General features: G+C 34.0%; 2 protein-coding genes across 9 annotated transcripts in view; one reads left to right on the forward strand and one right to left on the reverse strand.

Annotated features, from left to right (window-relative positions):
- Window positions 1-22,607, reverse strand: part of LOC141419900 (eukaryotic translation initiation factor 1A, Y-chromosomal-like) — a 38,929-nt gene extending 16,322 nt beyond the window's left edge. For 5 of the 8 annotated variants that reach the window (XR_012444630.1, XR_012444629.1, XM_074064128.1 and 2 more), the window contains exons 1-2: window positions 22,424-22,607; window positions 1,160-1,265 (exon numbers count right to left, since the gene is read on the reverse strand). Coding sequence is in view for 4 of the 8 variants with exons in the window: in XM_074064128.1 (XP_073920229.1) it covers window positions 1,160-1,177 (18 nt within the window). In the remaining 4 variants the exon portion in view is untranslated. The remainder of the gene's footprint in view (window positions 1-1,159; window positions 1,266-22,423) is intronic. The other 3 variants (XM_074064127.1, XM_074064129.1, XM_074064130.1) reach the window with 1 other exon arrangement.
- The window catches only part of LOC141419803 (uncharacterized), a 632,676-nt gene that overhangs the window by 243,827 nt on the left and 365,348 nt on the right, over window positions 1-23,501 (forward strand). The gene's annotated exons all lie outside the window — the stretch shown is intronic.

Genomic DNA, 23,501 nt, shown 5'->3' on the forward strand with positions numbered 1-23,501 from the left:
ATCAGTGGGATGCATGCATAAGCCAGTGCATTTCAGATTTCAAGCAAACCATTGGAAAGCTATAAGAAAGTCAAGGAACAAATTGTCTCTCTCAGTCCTAGAAGAAAACAATATAACTGACAGTTTTATTTCTGACTTCTGGGCTCCAGAACTGAGACAAAGAATTTCTATTATAGAGTCCACCTCCTTTGTAACACACTGTTACAGCAGCAAGCTGTAAAAGAGCCAAATTCTCTAGCTCTGCAATTACAATTACAAAAACCATTCTGCAATTACAAAAACCATTCAAGAAATGTTATAAATTTGGTAATCTCTTATAATATGTAAATGTACTTAATATATACTTTATCATCTTTTTATTGTTGTGCTGGGTGGCAATACATTGTAGCACTTACAGAAGTTCTTATAATGTATCAAATTTATCATAATTGAATTCCCTTTTTCCACCATTTCCTTCATCATTTGTCCATAACAAATAATAATAATAATAACTTCTTGACTGTAATAATAATTTTCTGTGTAATTATTGAGATAATCTATTCCTCACAATCTCTTCACATGTTCTATTTCACAGATTCATGGACACATCAACAAGGGCGTTTAGGTAAGATTAATTTAGATGTTTATTTCTTTATTTGGCAGATGTGGGTTTTGAATATAGGGCCATGCACTTCTTAGGCAAGCACCTATCTCTTGAGACATGCTATCGTCTTTATTTAATTTATTTTGGACATTGAAAGATGTTAATATCCATGAATCTCTTAAATTTCATATTTTTCTGATTTGTAAAATTTTAACAACTATATTTTCCTTAAGTTTATTCAAATATTGCACTATGGATATTTATAATATTTGAATATTTGAAGAAATTAAAAATAGATATATGATTTTAGTTTAGCACTTTTTATATTAATGAAAATGTAGATAATATAGCCAAGCCCACAATCATAATTGTCTATAGTGAAAGTAAATAATACTCAGGTTGCATTTCAGTTTCAAATAAATCCTTTAAAACTTAAAATTGTGTACATATCCTTAAAAGGAAAATTTTCTAAAAGTTCATAATTTCTAAATCATTATAGTGTGACAGAAGTCCCTCCAATAGTATATTATAATAAAATATAAAATAAATCACCAAATATAAAGTAAAATTACTTGCCTGATACCAGTAGCTCATCCTTGTAATCTTAGCTACTTGTGAGACTCAGATTAGGAAGATTGTAGTTTGAGGCCACTCTTGGCAAATAGTTAGCAAGACCCCATCTCTAAAATAGCCAGACCAAAAAAAAAATGAACTGAATGTGTGGCTCAAGCAGTAGAGTATCTGCTTTGGTAGCATGAAACCCTGAGTTCAAACTTTGGTCCCCATCCTCTTGTTACTTATTGTGCTAATAAACACATTCATATGAAAAGGATATAACAAATTAATTTAGTATGCAAAATACAAAATGAAATTGATTTTTTGACTACATGTGTTAATACCTTAATAATGATTTTAAGATACAGATAATATTTAAATAAAAATTTTATTGAAATGAAAATCAATAAATATATCTTCCTTCATAATGTTAAAATCAACAGTCCGTTTTTTAATAAGAAATTATTAGAGTTCCATATCTTCATAATTTTTCTAAATCAAAGTCAAGAAAGCTAACCTTCATTATGTATCAGGATGATTTCAAATGACACAAATTCATTTCCAAAAGAAGAATTAATTTCATAGGAGAGTAAGATGAATACTGTTTCTCTTCTAAGCCATAATATATTATATAAGTAGAAAACTAACAGGAAACATATCTCTTTGGAAGAAACATTGGCACCTCTTGTGCTTGGTAATGACTATATGATAGCTAGTATCAGTGGTGCCATAAAAAGTTTGTGAAATTTTTGACATAATTTTGAGTTTCTGGTTATTGTTTGATTAGTAATCCACACAGACATGAACAAATTTTACTGTCTGAAAACTCCCTTAAAACACTGCTTTTTTTTCTGCAAATAAATGTAACTCCCTGTCTTGGATTCATCCATAGTTCTGAAGTGGACAGGACTTTTACATTTACTATTTAATAATAGTTACTCTTGCAAAAGGGAAATGAAATTAGAAGGAAGGAACTTTTGCTTAAAGTACTTGATTCTAAACCATCCAACCTAAAATGGTTTCTAGAAAATTATATAGATAAAATATCATCAATAATATACTGTAGATTTTCTCATTAATTTTCCAAATTGAACTGTGATAGCTCCTTAGTAAATATCAACTAGTGAAAACATGATAAAAATTAAAAATACCCAAGGAAAGTCACTAAGATTCCATAACTAGATGACATAGAATAGAGAAAAAAATTTGAAAATTTCTGGTTTCAGCAATAAGAGAATCCTCTGACTTCCTCAGAGGAATACAAATATGTTACTGCTAATGATTCTAATATCATAAAACTGAATAATAGAATGAAATTTATTTTGAAATTAGGACTAGAACATTTACTAGAAAATGACAAACTAAATGAGGAATATAAATCAATTTAATCAAAAATTTATGTGGGTGATAAACTAAGCAATAACTATATATGTTCTTAATTATTTCTGCAAACTGAAATAAAATGTATAAATAACATAGTTGACATTGTTACAACAGATGTCACTACACAACCATTTTTCTTAAAACTAAATGTTGCACAGTTTTGAAGTACAATCTTTTAAAAAGAGTAAATACATTACTTTATTGGGAAAAACAATTTCCAGAAAGAAAAGTTCTTAACCTCAAGATTCTCAATAATTAATTATTTTCATAGACTTATTTCTCCAGAAAATTTACAGCATCCTATGCACTTTCAGGTAGATAAGCACAAAGATGAATTTACCTTATTTTTCTAATTTCTAATTTTAAAAAATGTATAGGTAATTGATAAGTGAAAACTTGACAATTTCAGGTAGTCAAACACAAAGATGAATTTACCTTATATTTTCTAATTTATTATTGTTTTAAAAATTATAGGTAATTGACAAGTGAAAAGTGTGCATATTTCTGGTATACAAGGTGATGTTTTGAAATATCTGTACATTTAAGACTACATAAATTAGGCTAAATAACATAAACATTATCTTACACATCCAGCTTTTTGTGATGAGAACACTTATAATTTTCAAATACACAATACATTGTTAGTAACTGTGGTCACCATGTTTTACAACAGATCTCTTTAACTTACTTATTTTCTCAAATTGAAAATTTGTATCCTTTTGTCAAAATTCAGTTTTCTGCCAATACAAACTTTATTAGGTGAGAAAAACTCATAAATGAGAAATTCACACCCTTTCACTTTTTTAACTTTTCTAATTGTGGTTTTTTTCTGTTTTTAGGATTTTTCTTTTGTTGTTGTTGTGCTGCATGGAGGTACATTGTGGCATTTACATTTGTTATTACATTATGTTAAATAAATCATACTTGAATTCACCCATTCCACTTTTTTTCTTTATCCACTCTCCCCTCATTCCTGGAACAGACTCAACAGGGATTATTTTTCCATTACATACTTGTGTACACAGTATTTGTACTATATTAACCCTCCCACACCTTTTCCCAATGTGCTCTCCCTCCAATCCTCTCAGACAGAAATGAGAAAGTTCTTCCCTCCTGTTCTCTGATTTTGTAAAAGAAAAAAATTGATATTTTCGTTCATTTAATATAGCTCCATAGGAATTTTCCTTGTGACATTTCCATGTATATATGTATTGTAATCCCTATTGGTTCATCTCCTCTATTTTTCTTCACCTTTTCACTTTAATAATCAGTATGCTAACAAATCTCAAAATAAGCTTTTACTCATACCTTGAAACCTTTCCCCAACCATACATATCTTTTACATACAACACATAGATCCTTCAGTTGGAGGGGTTCCTAGTGGGCAAAACAATTACCATGGATTTTAAATTACATTTTCATGTTTTTTAATATCCTCCTTATCATATTTTATTTACTGTGCTCTTCTAATGAAATGTGTATTTAATAATCATTTTCCGTATTTTCCCTTTAGATAGTTTTATCTAAACTACTAAGATTCCAGAACTGCAGATGTGCCTCAATGTGTAGCATCTGCTTTGCAAGTGCCAAGTTTTGAGTTCAGAGACATAGTCCTACAAAAAGTAATAAAATATTATGATTCTATTTCTTTTTAATGTTTATGTTTTTAAAATAAAGTACTATAAACCTGAGTAATACAGCTTAAATTCCAGTACTCATGCTTATGGAGCCTTTCATGGGATTTCATAGGATTTATAATAGCATATTAATTCCATTTTTGGCACATCTGGACATTGCTCATTTCTAAAATAAATTAAATTGACTTTATTTTATCATCTTATTATATTATATTGCATGTATACCTACTATTTCATTATATATTTCTTACATCTTAAAGCATCTTCAGATTCATAAATACTACTGCATTGTTCTTTTTTTGATGTTTATTTTGAAATAATTTTCAAGAATAAATTCATGTATCTATTCTTCTCCCTTTGTCTTTAACATTGTCTTCCACTCAATGTTTTACATATAAATTACATGACATTGCTTATGTTATTCATATATTCCAATAATAGCAGATGGCCTCCATTTCTTTTTGTATTTTGTTTTTAGATGTGATTCTAACTTTCAGTTGACATTCCATTAAACTTCAAATAGTTAGAAAATATCTGATCAAGTGCATGCTCATGAATGTCTGTGTACATGTGGAATTTATAATTTTACTCTTCACAAATGTAAGATTTCAGAATTCTTTGTGTTTTTCAGTACAGGTATAGTACTACATGGTGTTATGTATATTTAATAAAAAAGAAATATGGTTTAATAAACCTATTGTCATTATGTGGTGAACCTATCGATCATATACACAAACCTTTTATTTGCAGTCCTTCCTATAATTTTTATAAGCCTATCACATTTATGTTTTTAGTAATTTAAAAATTATTTGTATTTATTGTATGATTTGACATATATTCTGCCTTGAAGGTTTTCTTTCAGAAAGATCAATACCATGCTTTTTAAGGTAGGGCTTAGAAATGTATTACTTTTGAATTGTATCCAGCTTCCCTTCAAATATGGCTTTTTTTCATGTAGTTGATATATTTAATCAATTACTTTCTTGAATCTATCAATTATGTTGGTTCCCAAGTCTTAAAAGACATACTGCCTGAGAAAACACAGACCCACATTCTTTAGTTCATTAATGCACCTCTATTTTATAGCAGTAACCTATCTCCACATGATAATTATAATTAAGAGTTCCTGATATCAAACCAAGAGTATCTTTATCTGCACTCATACATACAAAGTCTTTCAGAATTCCTGTTAATTTCATTGGTGTACCTTTGTCAGTTTTCTTTTTAATAAAAATCCACTCTCCCCTGAAATGTGGTTTGAGACATATTGGCTACAACAAAGAAGTTTTCTGTTGTGACTTGATTCTTAGGAAATTCTCATAACTACAAAGATTTTGGTGGGTCAATGTCCACTTTCAAATTATGTTGAAAATGAATGTATAGTGCATAAGACCTAGTCCCTATGTTGAGCATAGAGTAGAATCCAGCACATTGAGAACAATAAGCTGAAGAGTTTACTAGATTGCCCCAATCTAAAATAAGAAGACACGTCAGAGTTCAACTACCACCCAGAGTTCTATATAATTTTTCTTAAAACCCTAATTAAAGGAAAACAGGGGAAAGGAAAATCCAACTAAACTTGACCCTGGATGCATAATTCTCAATGTACAAACATGAGGCAACAAGGCAAAAACCAACTCCACCACTAAGGACTTAAGTATATAAACAACAGTGAAAAGGAAATGTTAAATATTGTATTCTAAAAATTAATAGTAAAAATGATCAATATTCTCAAAGAGAAGACACATAAGCTAGTGACTGAACTCCAACAGGATGTGAATAAACAAGTATAAGAATTTAAAGAGAATTCAAACAATTAGATGAATGAAATTAAGGAGAACTTGCAGAATATGAAAGAAGAAATTAATAAAGATATAGAAGTCCTGGAAAACAACCAATTTGAAAAGAACAGCTCAAAATCCCAAATAAAAAAACTCAAAAGATAAAACACAGAAATTAAATAAAAAATGACCACGAAAGAATGTTAAGAAAATAAGAATGTAACATGCAAGACATCTGAGACATGATCAAAAGACCAAATCTATGAGTCATGGGTATAGAAGGAGAAGTGATACAAACTAAAGGCATAAATAACTTAATCAATAACATAATAGCTGAAAACTTCCCTAACCTTGAAAGGGAGGGAAATCCAGATACAAGAAGCTTACAGATTACCAAACCATCAGGACTAGAAAAGAAACACCCTCAGACATATCATAATCCAATCATTCAATATACAGAAAAAAGAAAAATTACTGAAAGCAGCAAAAGAGAAAAGACAAGTTACGTATAAAGGCAAATCCTTAAGAATATCAAAAGACTTCAACACAAACTCTAAACATAAGAAGGACATGGAAAGATATATTTAACTGTCAACCTAGACTAGCCTAATTGGAGGAGAAATGTAAACCTTCCACAACTTGTAGAAAGTAGATGATTTCATGACCACCAAGCCAGCACTACAGAAAATGCATAAAGTTCCCCTATACACAGAAGAAGAAATTTGAGTCAGCCAGGAAATTTCAAGGAGGAAAGAAAACTCCTTTAAACCAAGCAGACTGTGCAATAGGTAAGCATCAGTGAAATGAAAATTATCAAAAGCACCACACACCTCTCTCCGTACTAACATTGACTATTAATGACCTCAATTCACCAACAAAAAGGCATAGAACAGCAATTGGATTAAAAACCAAAATGTAACCATCTGTTGCTTACAAGCAATACATCTCACTGTGAAAAACAGACAGTAGCTTAAGGTGAAAGGGTGGAAAAAGATTTTCCAAGAAAATGGACTCCTAAAACAGGCAACAGTAGCTATACTTATATCTGACAAAGTGGACTTCAGATTTAAGTCAGTGAGAAGAGACAATGAATGATACTTCATAATAACAAAAGAAACAATTCACCAAGAGGAAATAATTTTTAGAATATTTGTGCCAAACATGGTTGTAGCCAACTACACTAATTAAAAAAAAGTAATGGATGTAAAAGCACAGATATAGACCCCACCACAGTGATAATGGGAGACCTCAATACCCTATTGTCACCACTATCCAGGTCGTCCAGACAAAAGATCAACAAAGAAGCATCAGAATTACTAGACATCTTAGATCAAATGGACATAATAGATATCCACAGAGAATTTCATCCAGTCATCATGTAATACACATTCTTCTCAGTAGCTAATGGAACTTTTCCCAGAATAGATCACATTCTAGAACACAATATAAGAAAGTCAAAATATTCCCCTATATCCTATCAGATCACAATTATATAAAACTAGAACTCAATAAAAAAGGAAATGATAGAAAATATTCAAACAACTGAAGACTGAACAATACATTGTTGAATGACTAGTGAGTCATCAAAACAATGAAAAAGGAAAAAAGTTCCTAGAATCTAATGAAAATGAAACTGCAACCTATCAGAACTTGTGGGACAAAGCAAAGGTCTGTTAAGGGGAAAGTTTAAAGCTATCAGTGCCTACATTTAAAAAAACAACACAGACATCTCAAGTAAAGAACATAATTAAACTCCTCAGTTTCTACAAAAACAGGAACAACCCAAATCCAAAACTAGCAGACAGAAATAATGAAGAGCAAGGTCAAGGTTAACGAGATCAACACCAAAAATACTATACAAAGAATCAATGAAACAAAAAGTTGTGTCTTCTAAAAGATTATAAGATGACAAACTCAGCACATGTGACAAGACAGAGGAGCAAAAAGACCCAATCAATACAATCCAACAAATACTAGTGAAATTCAGAGGATCATTAGGGCATACTTTGAAAACTTATATTCAAGTAAACTGGAAGATCATGAAGAAATGGATAAGTTTATAGATGTATTTAAATTTAAACAAAGGAAATATAGACCACATAAATACATATATAACAAGCAATGAGATTGAAGCAGTAATAGAATCTCTCAACAAAAAGAGCCCAGAACCTTATAGACTCACAGCTGAATTCTACCAGATCTTTAAATAAGAACTAAAACCAACAGTTCTCACAATTCTTCAGGAAATAGAAAGGGAAGGAACAATACCAAACTCATTCAGTGCAGCCAGTATTACACTCATTCCAAAACATAACAAAAATTCAAGAAGGCAAGAGATTTACAACAAATACCTTAATGAATATAGATTCAAAAATTCTCAACAAAATACTGGCAAACTGAATTCAAAAACACATTTAAAAAAATCGTATACCATGACTAAGTCAGTGGTCATCTCCTCATCTCAAGGATGCAGAGATGGTTCAACATATGCATATCTATATCTGTAATATAGCATAGAAACAGAAGCAAAGAGAAAAATTACATATCACCTCAATAGATGTAGAAAAAGCCCTTGAAAAAAGTTAGTGCCTTTTCATGATAAAAGCACTAAGGAAATTAGGAATAGAGGAATATTCCTCAGCCAAACTAAAGGTTATGTATCACAAACACAGAGCCACCACTACACTACAGACTATATGAAACCAATCCTTCTAAAGTCAGTAACGAGATAAGTATATACTCTTCCCCCACTCTAATTAAATACAGTCTTGGAATTCCTATCCAAAATAAGAAGACAAGAGGAAGAAAAAAGGGATCCAAATACAGAAGGAATATATCAAACAATCCCTATTTGCAGATGATATGATCCTATTCCCCAAAAGACCCAAAAAGTCCACAAAAACGATTAGAAATCATAAGAGCTTCTTGCAAACTAGCAGGATACAAGGTCATTATACAGAAATCAGTAGCCTTTCTGTATACCAACTATGAGCAGACTGAAAAGAAATTAGGGAAATAATCCTATTTATAATATTTCAAAATTAAAATACCTAGGAATAAATTTGATGAAGAAAACCGAAGACCTTTCCACTGAACACTATAAATCACAGAAGAGAGAATCCAAAAAACCAAAGAAGGCATCATAAGATAGAAAGGTATCCCATGCTCATGACTCAGAATCAACATTGGGAAAATGGCTATACCAACAAAATCAATCAATACATTCAAGGCAATCTCTATCAAAATTACAATGACATCCTTTACAGAGATAGAAAAATCAATTCTAAAGTTCATATGGAAACAGAAAAGCCATCAAATACCCAAAGTAACTGTTAGCAAAAAGTCCAATGCTAGACTTATCAAACATTGGTTAGATCACATCAACCATATCATCTCCCTCACTACACAACTGATGAATCAGTTAAGAAGAAGTTGTGGTGTGTTATACATATATATAAAGGAATTTTGTTCAGCAATTAGTAACATAAGGTGGTTTGAAAATAAATAGATGCAAATGGAGAACATTTTGTTATGTGAAGTAAACCAGGCTCAGAAAGACAAAGACTGCCTGTTTTCTTTCATATGTGAAACCTACATCAAAAATATAAAAATATACACAAAAACAAATATTATCATATACAAACTTTTATGTATAATAGTGGAATTACTATATGGAACTGAGTGGAGGTGAGAAAAGAAAAGAGAATGATAGTCAACAATACAGAGATATGTATGTGCAGTGGAGGTAGTAATGATATGTATTGAAAGCTGTTGAATAATGGCAGTTGGGAGGAGGGCTATGGGAGGATTATAGCAAGGGTTTAACTAGTTAAAATAAAGCATACTTACAGTGGGGATACATAAAGAAACCCCTTTAAAAATTGATGTTGGAATTATTAACTAAAACAGAACAGTATAAAAGGCACAGTGTATGGAGGAGTACTTATGGGACTAGGAGGCTGAATGCAGACGATTAAGGTGAGGGAGTATGGTTGATGTGCTTCATATACATGTAGGAAATAGACTGATGAAACTTCTTGTAAATGCTTTGAATGGGGCAGGAACAAGATCGAAGGGAGCAAAGGGTGGGGGTGATCTAACCAATGTACAATGAAGATTTTTGAAATTGTCCCAAGGAAACTCTCTTGTAAAATGAATATATCCTAATAAAAAAAGAACCTATTTTAATAGAAATTACCATGACAGGATTCTCACTGCATCTCTTCTTCCCACAACTTGAGGTTCCACTCCACAGTGAATAATGTGGGTATTATTTTCTTGGGGCTGCCATAACAATGTACCATATACTTGGTGGCAAAACCAACAGAAACTTATACTAAAAGAGCTCTTGGTGATTGAATACTGAAATTAATCCTTCAAGGAAGATTTGACCCAGTACACTGTTTCTTAGCACCAATTTTGATGAACATCCTAGAAAATCTCAGTCAAAGACTAACACATTGAAACGGTGGCTCCATTTCTTCATGTTCTAATGTGTGCACTCTATTCTGAACTGTGAACTCCTAGCTGTGGTTACCCTACAAACCAACCAAGAGAGAGACTGGGGATCTCACACAGAGCAAAAAAGAAGCTAAAATCCATGACAGGACCAGGCTCTACATGAAGGCAAAGAACAGATGTACAGAGAATCTCTCTAAACAGAGCACAGAAACAACATAAACAAATAAAATCATTCCATATTCATTCTTTTGCAATGTCCATATGGAATCTTCATTTTATTTGTTTTGTTTTGGTTTCAAACAAGATCCCCTATATAGGACATGACGACCTTGAAATAGCGATCCTCCTGCCTCAGCCTCCTGAAGAGTGGAGGAAAGAATTCTTAAGAAATACTTTGATTAATCTGGCATATAATATAATGAGGGAGTATGATAATGACAGGATATTTACCAGATTGAACAATCCTTACACACAGAATTTCATATTCACACTCTAAGATATAAAAAGTCTATACTTTTCTCTGTTAGAACTCTATCTGTAAGTGAAAGACTTGAATATTCTTAAGGAGCACATTAGTTACCAAGGAAAATCATTTCTAACACCTGGTGCTAATAATCCTAAAGAGTTATTCTGGTAACAAAAATTAACAGACTACTCTTCAATTAGCTCAAGTCCATGTAGTTATTAGATAAAGCCCTTAGGTATTATTAATAGTGGGAGTGGGCACTGGTTCCTTCTCTAGACTAACTAGGAGAGAACCAAACAGGGTGGCCTTTCCTCTCCCTAAGATTGACCTGGTTAAACACCTCCTTTTTGTTGGGCCTAATTAGGGGATGGGGTCATGTGGATTGTGCCTTCCCCACAGATACAGACTTTCACAGTATGGTCCTTCTCTTCATTGCTGCATGTTCTGCATCAGTTTTCCTCTAAACACAGAAGACATTTCCCATCACTTGAATTGCAAGAGAGGGCCTTACTCTCCCTTGGCTTTTCTCACACTGATGCAGCCACTAGAAAATTGACATATTGTTCCTAAAGGAGGACAGTTCCTTTTTAAGTCTGAGATAAATGTCCTGCTGTAATCTTGTCTTAATTGACTAGGACTACTCAGTTCAACTTCTGAAAATGAGGTGCCTTGATCTGCTCCTGGAACTTCTGATGGTCTGGATCCCTGGTAAGGACAGAGGGAGAGTAGGGAGATAGGGTAGGAGAAAGAGATCTATGACTCCCTGCTTACCATGTGTGTTCTATCCATGTGTGACATGTGCAATTCTTTTCTCCTAGCATGGGCATGTTAAGTTTTCATTTACAATGATGATGAAGATTCCAGAAAAATGAAAAAGACTAACACTGATGTTGAGGGATTATGTATGAGAAATCATCAGTCCTTTTTATGCTCTTCAAATATCTTTATGCTTATTCTTAGAACATGCACTAGGGGCATAAAAATATTAAAAAGAAGTAAACAACAAAAGAAAAAAAACATAAAAATGTACATACTTGCATTTCTGTCTTATTATGATTTCAGGTTCCAGAAGGGATGTTGTGTTGATGCAGACTCCACTATCCTTGCCCATCACCTCTGGAGAGCCAGTATCCATCCCCTGAGTGTCTAGTAAGAGCCTCCTGCATAGTAATGGAATGACCAATTTTCTTGATACCAACAGAATTCGGGCCAGTCTCCACAGCTACTGATATATTTGGCTTCTAAGGGTTTTCTGGGGCCCCAGACAAGTTCAGTGGCAGTGGATCAGGGACAGACTTAACAATGAAAATCAGTAGGCTGGATGCTGAAGATGTTGGAGTTTATTATTGTATGCAAAATTCACATGTTCCATCCACAGTAAAACAGCCTCAAAAAAAACCCTCCTTGCTTCATGTGGCCCAACTGCCTTTATGAGTTTTTGTCTAGTATATGCCACAGACGTTTTTCTGAGTTTGTATATGAGAAAGAGAATAGGCTGAGACCTCTGAACCAGGAGAATGTTTACTCTATTTCAGGGATGACCTGCAGCTCCTACATTCTTGAATACCATAGACAACACTCAAATGGAGAAGCTCCGAATGCCTTCAGAACAGCCAGGCATGAATAAGGGAGTACTCATCCTCATTCCCCCTACTTTATGAACATACAATGATTAACTTCATTATAACAGAAATATATAATTGAGATCAAGGGTGACACACAGGAATGAAAAGAAATACATTTTCTTTTTAATATTTGGTTAATTTAGTGTTGATTTATTTTCAGATTTTGCTTTATCCATTGCTAGTACACACACCCAACAGAACAATGTTTGTAGTTATTAAGATAGTGATTCCCTAGCCTCCACACCCTTCTCATTTCCACTTTTTCTTATCATTTATCCTTCCTCAATGTGGAAGAGGTGTAGCACTGTATACTACTATGCTCTGAGAAGCAGCTGATTTATCTATGTGTACTTTTGGTTTTCGAATTTCTGTATTGGCTTTGTCATTGTACACCAAGCAAAGATCTTGTGTCAAAAAGGCTATGAATGTTCTTAGTCATAACATGTCAAAATGAAATGCATCTTTTCTGAATTCCAAGTTGGATTTCAAAAATAAGGAACCATCCTTTCAAAATTATAGAGTATTGTAACACTTTAACTAATGTAACTTGAATGGATAAAAGAACACAAGTGGATTTTCCTTCCAGAAAAAAATCTGAGGTATGTTGGCCAAGAATAGCAAATGAAATCATGAAGGTCACATGGGAGAGGTCAACTATTGGTAAAACATCTATCCTGTAGCTCACATTTTGGATTGGGGAGGCTGTTAGAGTTGGAGTTCAGTTTCAGCCACGTGGAAACTGAGATGAATTTATTGGGAAGAATCACAGAGGGACTACATGAAACTAAAAAGCTACTGTACAATGAAGTAAATGGTCACCAAGAAAAGAATCAGCCCACAGAATGGTAGAAAATCATTGTCAGCTTTGTATCTGACAGATTAATAATCAGAATATATTACTATATTACAGTGAAGAAAAATTGGGCAAATGAGCCTAACAAAGTTTTTTTCAAATAAGGAAGTCCAAATGGCTAAAGAACACATGATGAAGTGCTCAACATTCCTGGCTATAAAGAAAATTCTAATCAAAACAATGATAAGATTCTGCATGACTCCTGTTAGAATGGCACTTAAAAAGAACACAAGAAAAAAAAGTTTTGGAGAGAAAGTAGGGGAAAATGAACCTCATACACTGTTGGTGGGAAGGTAAATTTGTACAACCACTATGAAAAATAGTATGAGGGTGCCTTAAAAAACTAAACATATAACTGCCATATTTCATCAATACCTGTCCTAAGGATATACCCGACATTATGTGGTTACAATAAACATACCTGAAGTAATGTAAGTCAAGTTACAATAGTATTTAGTGTAACATTATTGATAATAGCTATATAAATGGCCAAGATGCCTCAAAATTGATGAATAGGTTAAGAAAATACAGTATTTTTTTAAAATGGAATTTTATTCAGTCATAAGAAAGAATGAAATTTTGTCAGTAGCAGGTAAATGAATGAAACTGGAGAACATCATCTTTAGCAATGTTTGTCAGGTTCAGAAAGCCAAAGGCCACGTGTTTTTTTTCATATGTGAAACAAAGCCCCAATACAAATACAAGCAATATTATGATAAAGAGGTTTACCAAAGGGGAGGTCAGTAATGGGAACTGAAGTGTAAAGGAAGTTAAGCAGCTGAATATATTTGATGTATTACTACACAAGAATGAATACAGATTTTTAAACCTGTTGAAATCACCATATGAGAGGAATAAGGTAGAAAGGAGGAAAACAGAAGGAATGGACCAATTCAGGTTATAACTCCGACATACATGGTGGAAATGCCACAATTAAACTCCCAGCACAACCGTCTTAAACAAACAAAAATATCTTGTTTCAAAAAACTAGAAATGGAAAACAAAACAGTTCCTGTCTGGGGGTTGGCACCAGTGGGAGGGTGAGTATTTAAGGAAAGGGTGTAAGAGATTGAATATGGTGAAAATATTATGTACTCAACTATGAAAATGGAGAAAAAATACAAGTTAAAACTGTTCCAGGAATAATGGTAGAGCAGATAAAGGGGAATGATGGAGAGGGTGAATTCAACTATGACATATTTAAGAAATTTGATAAATGTCATAATTTATCTCCCAATACAACAATAATAAAAATGAAAAATACTAAATAAACAAGTTCCAACAAAAATAATTTTTAAACCTTTTGAAATTATCATAAGAAGGGGACTAAAATAGAAAGGAAAAAGAGAAGGGATGAGCCAGTTAGTGTTATAACACATATGTACATAGAAATTTTCTGTATAGCTATTTTAAATGAACCCCAAAATGTCTTTTTTCAAAAACAAAAAACAGGGAGGTTAAAAAGGTCCTTTCTGAGTGTTTACACAAGTAGAAGGGGGCAGATATAAGGAAATGTGGTAAAAGGGTGAATATGATGACAATATTATTTACTCTTGTATGAAAATGGAAATATGGGACCTGTTGAAACTGTTCCAAGAATGGTGTTAGTAGAGATAAAGAGCAATGATGGAGCAGGTGAATATGGTAAGAACTTTTGTAAATGTCACTATGTATCTCCCAGTACAGCAATAAAAAAAGTGAATAAATAACAAAAAATTAAAAGAAAAGAAATATATAAAAAGAATCACAAGGATGAAGGGACTACTGCCTGTATTTCAATATCATGCCCTGATACAACTGCAAACTCTATGAAACTAGTGCATCATTCAGTAATTTAGGTTTGTAGTAACTCTATACTTAGTAAGTTTCTTCTCTAAATTCATGCTAGATTGTATTATACATGGTTAATGTATCTAATAGAACACAACTGTTTCTGAAAGTCGATTCTACCTCCTACATATACATAGGCGTGACTTGGGAGAGAATGGTCGTTCAGCAGAGACTATGTAGCTAAGATAAAGAGGACCAGAAGGAAAATCTGGGGCTGGGAAAATCAAGATGAGATGCAGTAGGAACTCAAAGACAGTGTCTTAGACACATATAAGGGACAATAAATACAACATTATGGGGGAAACACATAAGGATACTGAAGGTTGCTGGGCCCCAGTGACCTATAATCTTACCTACACAGGAGGTAGAGATTAGGAGCATCATGGTTTGAAGCCAGCCCAGGCAAATGGTTCTCCAGACCCTAGTTTGAAAAACCCCATCACAAAAAGGGCTGGTGGAGTGGCTCAAAGCACAGGCCCAGAATTCAAAACCTTAGGAGTGTGAGAAATAAATGTTTAATCTTTTGCTCTACATTTTTAGTTAGTCACTCAATCTGATTTCACAACGTAGACCTCAACAATTACCCTAAAGTACCACCCATCTTGCTTTTAAGGACTCTGCTTGTGTGCAGTCTGCAAAGGCAGCTCTAGCAACTATCAAAGCTTTGCTGGATTCTTTTTCACCACAAGAGTCACTCTCTCTTGACATGTCAGAATCTCTGTGAACTTTAAATTTGTCTAATTTCCAGAGGGATCAAAAATGACAGGAGAATATCAGCTCACCTACAGAGGCATATTACTTCTCTGGAATTTCAGGTCATCTAGTCCTCATTTCACCCACAGCATTCAGATATCATCATAAACTGATATTTGTGTACATTTATTTAAAAATTTTTCATCCACACGTGCCACAATGGTTGTAAGAGTGTTCACCAACAACATTGTAATTTAATCCAGAAGTTTATTGGTAACGAATTATAATATAAAGATGCATATTTTATATTATACTGCAAAAATAGCTCTAGATGAATAAAAACATACAAATGAGATAATTACTCAAAAGTTTTAAAGGAAGTAACATACTCCTAAAGACAATGAACTTGTTCTCAGCAAAATTGTGTAGTATATACATAATGAAAGTGATTTCTACATTCCAGTAATAAATATAAACAAACACATTTTTAAATATTGTACAATGAAAATAGTATCCAAAAATGTTTTTGATTCAATGTCTAGAGCCTTTAATATGTACTGTCATGTTACAGTAGAAATAAATTAATTTCCAAACTAAGGCAATCCTCTATTTTGACATAATTACCTATTTGAAGGTAATATATCCCCTAATGGGTACATTTAAAAATCCATTCCCTTATTTTTGTTAACTTTAAAAAATGAGTTGTAGTGAGTGCCTGCAGAGCCTGTATGGAGCACTGACCTGAGTAGTGCATGCCCATGACAAGAGAAGCATTGTTTGGCCTGGGGATACCCAATTGTACAAGTGTTGGGCTATTAGAGAGGCAACACTTGCTAACCTTCATGCTAAGGTGCTACCACCTTTGCTTCCCTTAGCTCTACCTATCTCTGTCTTACCAGTGGAAAAGTGGGAACCCCAGGGTAACATGGTGGATGATCCATCTGATGACATGTGATGTGGGCTACTTGGGCTCAAAGTTGCATGCTCAGGCAACCAAAGTGTGTGGGTTCGCAACTTTTTCAGCAAATTAAGATTCAGTGTCTGGTCTACCCCAAGGTGAACTGAAACATAAATCCCTGCTTCATGTCTGAGTTGCAATGTCACTTACAGACAAAGATTATTTTAAATATTATTAAATAATTGTTGAGTATAAACAATTATTTTATATTCATCTAGTGATTTCCATAATTTGTCCTTTTTGACACCACTAGCTAGAGGTCTTTTAAAAAGATCTATGCAAAGGAGGCTCTTACAGTGTGCAGTAGCTGGCATAGGGAAGGAAATCAGTATTCTGTTTTCAGGGTTGGGAGCAGGACAAAGCTTCAGTTTAGGAGTCTGAGGTCCAGAATCTACAATTCCCCAATGAATGTCCCTTTGCCACATCTTACATTAAAGTAAATGAAGCTGGCTGTCAGAGTTCAAGTGAGGTGAGCCAACAAAAAACCCATTTCTTGTGTTGATTTACATATAATATATAGTGTATCCTGTGCCCCTAAAAATGAGCATCCTTTACTGCTTATCAAACACTTGGAACATCTCCCTTTTCCACCTCCAACCCAAACTTGAGCTTGAAATTTTACCTTTTACCTTTCACAATTCCCTTTGCTCAGCACCATTGTCTTTATATTAACATTTGTAACATGAAGAACAACTAAGTTCATTTCTTTGAATATGTTTTCTTTGCACTTACACATTCAAGGATAGTTTTTGGTCCCTCATCTGGACAATGGGAACACAGACTTATATAACAGGTGGCTAATGGAATTTTGTAAATGACTTTAGTGTATTTGTTCAAAGAAAATGCTATGAGTTTTCCATCTTTGTGTCATCACATCACCTTTGAATTCCAAAGTGAAAAAGTGTGGCATAAAGTGATACTCTACATATAGTTTTAGGAAAATAACCTCACCAATTTTCTCCATAGGATAGTTTCAAGTTAAAAATTATCATTTGGAGAAATTGGAACTCTATGTGTTTTTGTTAAACTGAAATGTTCAGAAAAGATGAAGAAATATGGCAGTTTGTAATATAATTTAGTTTACATGTGTGTGATCTATCAACAAGTGTTTTGAAACACATTGTTTTCAATATTTATTCCACGGATTTAATGAGTATATGAATGTCTTCCCAACAGGAGAAGCTTCTAAGGACAAAGCTCAAAGAAAATAGCTGCACTTATTTCACTTTCCTGGTATTCCATGGCTGCTGGAACTGAATCGAGCACATCCCTACCTTCTCCACCAAACACCCCCAACTGTGGTGTCTATCCTTCCTTCCTTGTTAAGTGCAATAAATCATCACCTTTGCACATATTACACAGAAAATGTAAACACAAGAATGCTTGTCTCTACTGCAAAATTGTTTTTCACTGCCCAACTGAACTTTTTGAAGTATGAAAATCCTAAGGTGCCTTGAGTTGAAAAAACTGCAACAAATTCTTTCCAACTAAAAAATTCAACACATTTTTTTTACACTTGACAACTTTTTGTGGAATGTGGTGGTAATTCATTTAATCACAGCTACTCTGGAGTCAAACACAGTAGGACTGCAAATTCAAGATGAGTCCGTGAAATGTGTGGGAAATCTCATCTTAAAAACAAACTGTAGTGCAGAAGCAGACAGCATGAGCTCCATAAATCAAATATATTGCTGAGATGATGGAGCACACTTGGCAGGAAAAAAAGCACTAAGAAGAATCAAAACAATGACACCCTGAACCCCCAGCCCATGCAAAGTTTCTCTGTGCCACATTAGACTGAGAAAACAGGAGGGCTCCTGTGCCACCAAACAGTGGTTCCAAACCTGCCTTGGGAGACATCCAGCAGACCAACAGGGGAGCAAATAAGTGTCACATGGTATTCACACAACCACCCCTGGGATAAACCAGCATAGCTCCCCTGGACAGACTGACTCCACTGTCCCACAAAAAAAAATAAATAAATAAAAACTGAATAATAAACAAGGAACTGAGAAGGAATATGCAGCAGAGGGGGCAGGGTGCTGTGCACATTGGAGAAAGGGGGAGTGGTAAGGAGCTGATCTCCACACGAACTTTCAGTGAACAAAGACTGGAATGGTAGCTGGGACAACAGCAGGTGGGTGATAAGCTGCTACTTAAAACAGGACAAATAGAGGTCAACAAAGCTCATCTCTTTAGCCAGTGAGCAACATCCAAAGTCAAATGACATTGAAAAATTGAAAAAGAGTGACCAAACCATAATAACATGTTGACAGCTGGGAGCCAGCTGACAGATCCCTGACTCGCCCCTGAGAAAAGGAGTGAAGCAAAGAAACAAACCTCCAACAAGCCAACACAGAAAAAACCCAAATCCGAAGCAGGATGGCTTCTGGACTATAGAGCTGATCTCCAGAACCTGAGGAAAAGACACACCCTACTGAAGGAGCAGCTGACTAAGAAGCTGCCACTGAAAGACAGGAAAAAAAAAACTGGTGAGTCTCCCCAACCACCTGGCAAGACTAAAGAGACCTTCTGTTTAAATACCAACACCAGAACTGGATGTTGAAGGAGTAACTCCAGAATTACTAAGACTGAAATTCTTTTTTTCTTGAACCTGGAATTTTTTATGTGTTTGTTTGATCATTTGTTTGTTTTGTTCCCTGTTTGTTTGTCGACTCTCCTGTTGATTTCTTTGGTTTTCTTCTTTTTTTCATTCTTTGTTTTGTTAGTGTTACTATTGTGAGATAGCTAATACTAAATTGCAAACAGACCAGGGACAGAAACAGCATACATACACTAACCTAAAACCCAACACACCACAAAACAAAATTAACCCAAGTGAAAGAAAACAGGTGGCTGAAACCACCTATAGCCTATCAAGAACATAGTTACACATTACCAAAGGAAGTGATAGGAAGAAGGAGATGGAAACCTATCTACCCCCAAAAATAATTTAATACAGCATTCAGAGGGAAATGAAAAACTGACACCCAGTTACAGAATCCAAGAAAATAAAGATAAACTATGCCAAGAAACCCAAAGAAGCCCACATGTCTAGTAACTCAAGAAATTCAAAGATAACCAAAATAAAGAATATGAGAAGACACAGGAGGAACTATACGAAATTTTAGGAGCCCTAAGTAAACACCAAAGAGAAACAGCAAACACTATAAACAGAGAAGTAATCAAATTAAAGACAAAATAGACAATATTAAAGAGGAAGTGTCGCATGACATGGAAAATCTCAGAAAAAAGAATGAAGCAAAATTACAAAACACAATGGAAGGCCACTCCAGCAGACTAGAACAAGAGCAGAACAGAGAATCTCAGAACTTGAAGATTAAATGGAAATTAACGGAAAAGCTGGAGAACTATTACTCAAACAACACAAGGCCTGTGAAAGGAATAAGCAAGAACTCTCTGACTCCATCAAAAGACCAAACCTCAGAATCATGGGCATTGAAAAAGGAGAAGAGGTGCAACAAAAAGGAATTCACAGTATATTCAAAAAAATAATAACAGAAAATTTTCCAATTCTAGAGAAAGCTATGACCATTCAGGTACAGGAAGCCACCAGGACACCAAGGACTTGACCAAAATAGAACTACCCATGACACATTATCATTAAAACAACAAGCACAGAGAATAAAGAAATAATATTGAAGGCTATAAAAGAGAAAGAACAAGTAACATATAAAGGTAAACCCATCAAAATTGCAGAAGATTTCTCAATGGAAATCTGAAAAGTAAGAAGAGCATGGAGTGAGATATTCTGGGCACAGAATGAAAATAACTTCAACCCTAGGATACTGTACCTAGTAAAACTATCAATCAAAATAGATGGAACAATAAAAATCTTCCATGATAAGCAGAAACTAAAACACTATATAACCACTAAGTCACCACTACAAAAGATTCTTCAAGAAATTCTGAATACAGAAAATGAAAGCAAACAAAACCATGAAAGGATATGCAATAGCAAACCACAGGAGAGTTCCAGACAAGGAATCAGAGAGTAACACTGATTCAACTGCAGACAAGCAAACCTTCAACAACAACAAAAAATAAATGACAGGAAAAACCACATACCTATCAATACTAACACTGAATATTAATGGATTCAACTCCCCCATAAAAGACTATTTGGTAAACAGGATTAAAAAGGAAGATCCAGAAATCTGTTGCTTACAGGAGACCCATCTCATCGACAGAAACAAGCACTGACTTAGGGTGAAGGGCTGGAAGAAGACATACCAATCCAATGGCCCCCCCAAAACAGGCAGGAGTAGCAATACTTGTCTCAGACAAAATAGAATTCAAACTTACATTGATCAAACAAGATAAAGAAGGATACTCCATACTAATTAAATGGGAAATACACCAAAAGGAAATAACAATTATCAACCTATATGCACCCAATGTCAATGCACTCAATTTCATCAAACACACTCTGAAGGAGCTAAAAACATATATAGATTCCAACACAGTGGTAGTGGGAGACTTTAACAACCCCCTATCACCAATAGATAGACCATCCAAACAAAAAATCAATTAAGAAATAGACTAACAAATCACACTATAGATCAAATGGACCTAGCTGATGTCTACAGAACATTTCATCCAACTTCTGCTTGATACACATTCTTCTCAGAAGCTCATGAGACTTTCTCCAAAACTGATCATATCTTTGGGCACAAAGTAAGACTCATCAAATATAAGAAAATAGAAATAATCTCCTGCATTCTAGCTGATCACAATGCATTAAAACTAGAACTCAACAAGAAAAGCAATAGTAGAAAACATGCCAACAACTGGAGGCTGAAAAACACATTGCTCAATGATCAATGGGTCATTGATGACACAGAAGAATAAAATAAAACATTTCTGGAAACTAATGAAAATGAAAACACGACCTACCAGAACCTATGGCACACAGCACAGGCAGTCCTAAGAAAAGTTTATAGCCATGAGTGCACATATTAAAAGTACAGAAAGATCTCAAATCAATGACTCAATGCTATATCTCAAACTCCTGGAAAAACAAGAACAAGCATATCCTGAAACAAGCAGAAGAAGAGAAATAAAAATAATATGATCTGAAATCAATGAAATAGAAACAACAACAAAAACTGTACAAAGAATCAATGAAACAAAAAGTTGTTTCTTTAAAAGAAGTAAATAAGATTGACAGACTCCTGGCCAACCTGACTAAAATGAGGAGAAAAAACCAAATTTGTTTGTTTTTGTTTTGTTTCTCCTTTTGCAGAAGGGGAGATAACAACAAACACCATTAAATCCAATAAATCATCAGAGACCATTTTGAGAACGTCTATTCTAATAAATTTGAAAAATCTTGAAGAAATGGACAAACTTCTAGATTCTTATCACCATCCAAAATTGAACCAAGAGGATATTAATCACCTGAATAGATCTACAACACAAAGTAAAATTGAAGCAACAGTAAAGAGTCTCCCCCCAAAAAAGAATTCCAGGACCTGTTGGATTCTCTGCTGAATTCTCTCAGACCATTAAACAGAAACTAATATGAACCCACCTTAAATTGTTCCATGAAATAGAAAGACAAGCATCATTACCTACCTCATTTAATGAAGTCAGTAGTACACCCATCCAAACACCAGACAAAGACACCTCCAAAAAAAGAGAACTATCAGCCAATCTTCTTAATGAACATCGATGTAAAAATCCTCCATAAATTAAGGATAAACTGAATACAAAAACACATGAGAAAGATCATTCGTTATGACCAAGTCGCTTAATCCCAGGGATCCAGACATGATTAAATATAGGCAAATCTATAAATGTGATACAGCACGTTAATAGAAGCAAAGACAAAAACCACCTGATCATCTCAATAGTTACAGAAAAATTCTTCAACACCACTTCATAATAAAAGCTCTAAGAAAACTAGGAATACAACGACTGTACCTCAACGTTGTAAAGGCTATACACGACAAACCTATAGACAGCATCATAGTTAATGGAAAAAAATTGAAACCATATCCCCTAAAATCAGGAATGAGACATAGGTGCCCACTATTCCCACTTCTATTCAATATAGTCCTGGAACTCCTACCCAGAGCATTTAGGCAATATGAAGAAATAAAAGGAATAAAAATAGGTCAAGAAACTGTCAAAATATCCCTATCTGCAGACAACATGATCCTATATATTAAAGAAAAACCAGCAGCATATTTCTCAATCAAAGTATAATGAAATTAAATGATTTGTTCTTCAGTTATGCTAGGTACATTTCAAGTCCTCAATAGGTATATATAGCAAATGGCACAACAGAATCATCCATATTATCCTAGAAAATTTACTTGATCAGCACTTGTCTAATTACTTAATTCACTGAAAGTTTGTAGCTAGATCAGAAACCACACAGCTCTTACTCCAAATGGCTGGGTGTCCCCAGATGGTCCTTTTGACTGTGCACCTGCTTAGTTTTATTTTTTTCTACATTGAATTGATGCATGACATGCCATATGAAAATAAATCTGAAGTGTCAAATATTATCTTTATCAATGATATTTTGTTATAAAAGTACTATACTTCTCCATACCATAGGTATTTTGCATAATGATTATTTGAAAACATTTGTCTGTTCAAAACCATAATCCAAATGCTTTCTAAATATTACAGTGTGGCAGTAAGT

Source organism: Castor canadensis, chromosome X, assembly GCF_047511655.1.
Source record: "Castor canadensis chromosome X, mCasCan1.hap1v2, whole genome shotgun sequence".
In the NCBI taxonomy this organism is placed as follows: Eukaryota; Metazoa; Chordata; class Mammalia; order Rodentia; family Castoridae; genus Castor; species Castor canadensis.